The following is a 2,285-nucleotide window of genomic DNA, read 5'->3' as shown; positions in this document are numbered from 1 at the left end:
ATGAGGCGCGACAATCTGTTTCGGTCTATTGAAGCGGGAGGACTAGGCTTAACCCACTTATTTGTAAGGAAAATTGTTTCACGATTCATGTTCCTCAGAACGTCTTCCCACCCGTTCATTAGGACCTTTCTCCAAACTCACTTGATGGATCTCCTCCCTGACCTCGTTGTTTCATCCGACCATGTGGCAATGCCGCGACCTTTTGGCTTTCTCAAAGAAGTCGTCGAAGCTTTTGAGTTTTTGAAAGTACGTTTTTCTTTGGATTATTTATTCACCGTTTCCAGAAAAGAGCTCTACCATAACCTAATAGATTCGCTATTTCCAGAACCTTTATATCGCAGCCACTATCCAAACAGTACAGATCAAGATGTTTTAAAACGAGTTCGCAGGATGCGCGTTCCCCCGACTGCAAAAACATTTTTCTTTAAGCTTCATACTAACACACTACCCGTAAAACCATGGCTACGTGACAAAGGAATTTTTGTACCGTGGTCGGTCAACTGTCGTTTATGCAACACGCCAGAGACTATTGAGCATTGCTTTATTTTTTGCACAGATGCATACCTTTTCTGGGATGTGCTTCAAAGGACTATAAAAAAGGACTTGTATATCAACGCATACTCTATTCGTTTTCTTCCTGTGGAAGATCCAGACACATTTCCCTCAGATTTTTTTATTTTGCTTGGTATGCATAGTCTCTGGAAGACTCGCATGATAGACAGAAACGCTGAACCACCAAGGACTACCAAATCAAATTTTATCGAAACATGCAATCACGTAATAAGTGTCCTTGATGAACTCGGGGAAAAGCCAAGATGGTACTGGCGACTTGAAAAGTGCCTTTTGTTTCCTGATTTCTGATACAGCCGAGTCAGTCCTGCGCACCCGAAGAGCTATACAAATTTGTCTGAATTGTTAAAGTGTTGGTGAAAATGTATCTGAATAAGCTTGTATGATCTCAGCGCATTCTCGTTTCAAAACTGCAACTATGACCCATGTGCCCACCGTCTGTGCTTCCATGCAATAAAGAAAAAAAAAACAAAAAAAAAAAAAAAACCGGTGCCATAGCATAGTGGTTAAGGTGTCCGATTTGTACTCAAGTGGTCGCGGGTTCGATCCGCGGTGGTCCTGCTTTTTTTTTTTCTTTTTTTTTTTCTTTCACATTTTGTTTTATCGAGGCATTTGGCGATATTTATGAGTGCGTATAGCTTTACTCTTACATAAATGCTGCCCTTGTCGATGAAAATCCCTTGGCAGTGGCAGTCAGACGTCATCTGATGGACCATCAGATGACGTCTGATGGTCCATCACGTTCCACCAAGGCTGCTGACTGGCAGTCAGCGTCCCAAATTACGTATCTTGAAGGAATTTTCAATAGGGTGGTAGTCTGATCTGGAAATCTCCCAAGTATAGTCGTGTCACTAAAAGTCGGTGCGCACTGGCAGGAGAGGCAGTGTGTAATCAGGTGCCCTTCTACTGTGGCGTGAAGAGAAATCAGAGAGAAAGATATGTTTATAATCAACAACCTATACAAAGCAACTTTTTGTCAAAATAAAAAGACCAGGCAGTAAAGGGATAACACCGATACAAATGATGTGATGAACTTCCCTGATCCCGCGGCTCTGTCAAACTTCTCTAGAAGTTATATTTAACCTTCATATAACTAGATGTGTATCCACTCTGTAAACAACAGCATACATTTGAATAACAGAGACCTAAAATCCTTAAACCAATACTATCTGCCATGTTTCTAACACTCAGTGTATGTGTTCGTGTATGAAAACCTATTTTTCCCTAATAAAAAACATTTTCAAAAGGACACGTGTCTTCTGCTGATACGTATGTTACAATTTACAATGAAGAGGCAAAAAGAAAATCAACTGTGTACATCTACCACTTAGCATAAGCACCTTTTGCCATTCATTCTTGAGAACACTCAAATATCGGGTTCGGTTGCTCTTGTTTTAGAACCTTTGCCCTGTTTTGTAAAAAAGAAAAAAAAAAATCTTCATTTTTTTTTTTTGGCATTTGATACAGACCATCAGACCATTGTCAGCAGATCGCACACAGCAGATATCACCGTGGCACACACAACTCGAACGACCGATGCGACTATTGCTATTACAATAAAGCTTCTCACGAGAGCCAAAAGGAGGCTTGCAGGAGTGCACAAGCACATCGAAATGAGATAGGCGCTTCCGGGGCTTGTTTACATTATGCGTAAAAACTCTACAATCGGCGACCAGCTGATCGCAATATAACATTAAGGATACCGATGTTTGGAT

General features: G+C 41.0%; 1 protein-coding gene across 1 annotated transcript; it reads left to right on the top strand.

Moving 5' to 3' along the window:
- On the top strand, positions 1–884 carry LOC120838808. The gene has a single exon (XM_040208877.1). It carries the CDS (start codon positions 1–3, stop codon positions 859–861), a length of 861 nt encoding a protein of 286 aa, XP_040064811.1. The 3' UTR covers positions 862–884.
- The last annotated feature ends 1,401 nt before the right edge of the window (positions 885–2,285 follow it).

This window comes from Ixodes scapularis, unplaced genomic scaffold (assembly GCF_016920785.2).
Source record: "Ixodes scapularis isolate PalLabHiFi unplaced genomic scaffold, ASM1692078v2 PGA_scaffold0__279_contigs__length_252992795, whole genome shotgun sequence".
Taxonomy (NCBI): Eukaryota; Metazoa; Arthropoda; class Arachnida; order Ixodida; family Ixodidae; genus Ixodes; species Ixodes scapularis.
This window is presented reverse-complemented; position numbering and strand designations above follow the sequence as displayed.

Bases quoted from the DNA above. Each gene is read 5' to 3' on its own strand.
- LOC120838808 (XM_040208877.1), top strand. From the start codon at position 1: ATGAGGCGCGACAATCTGTTTCGGTCTATTGAAGCGGGAGGACTAGGC.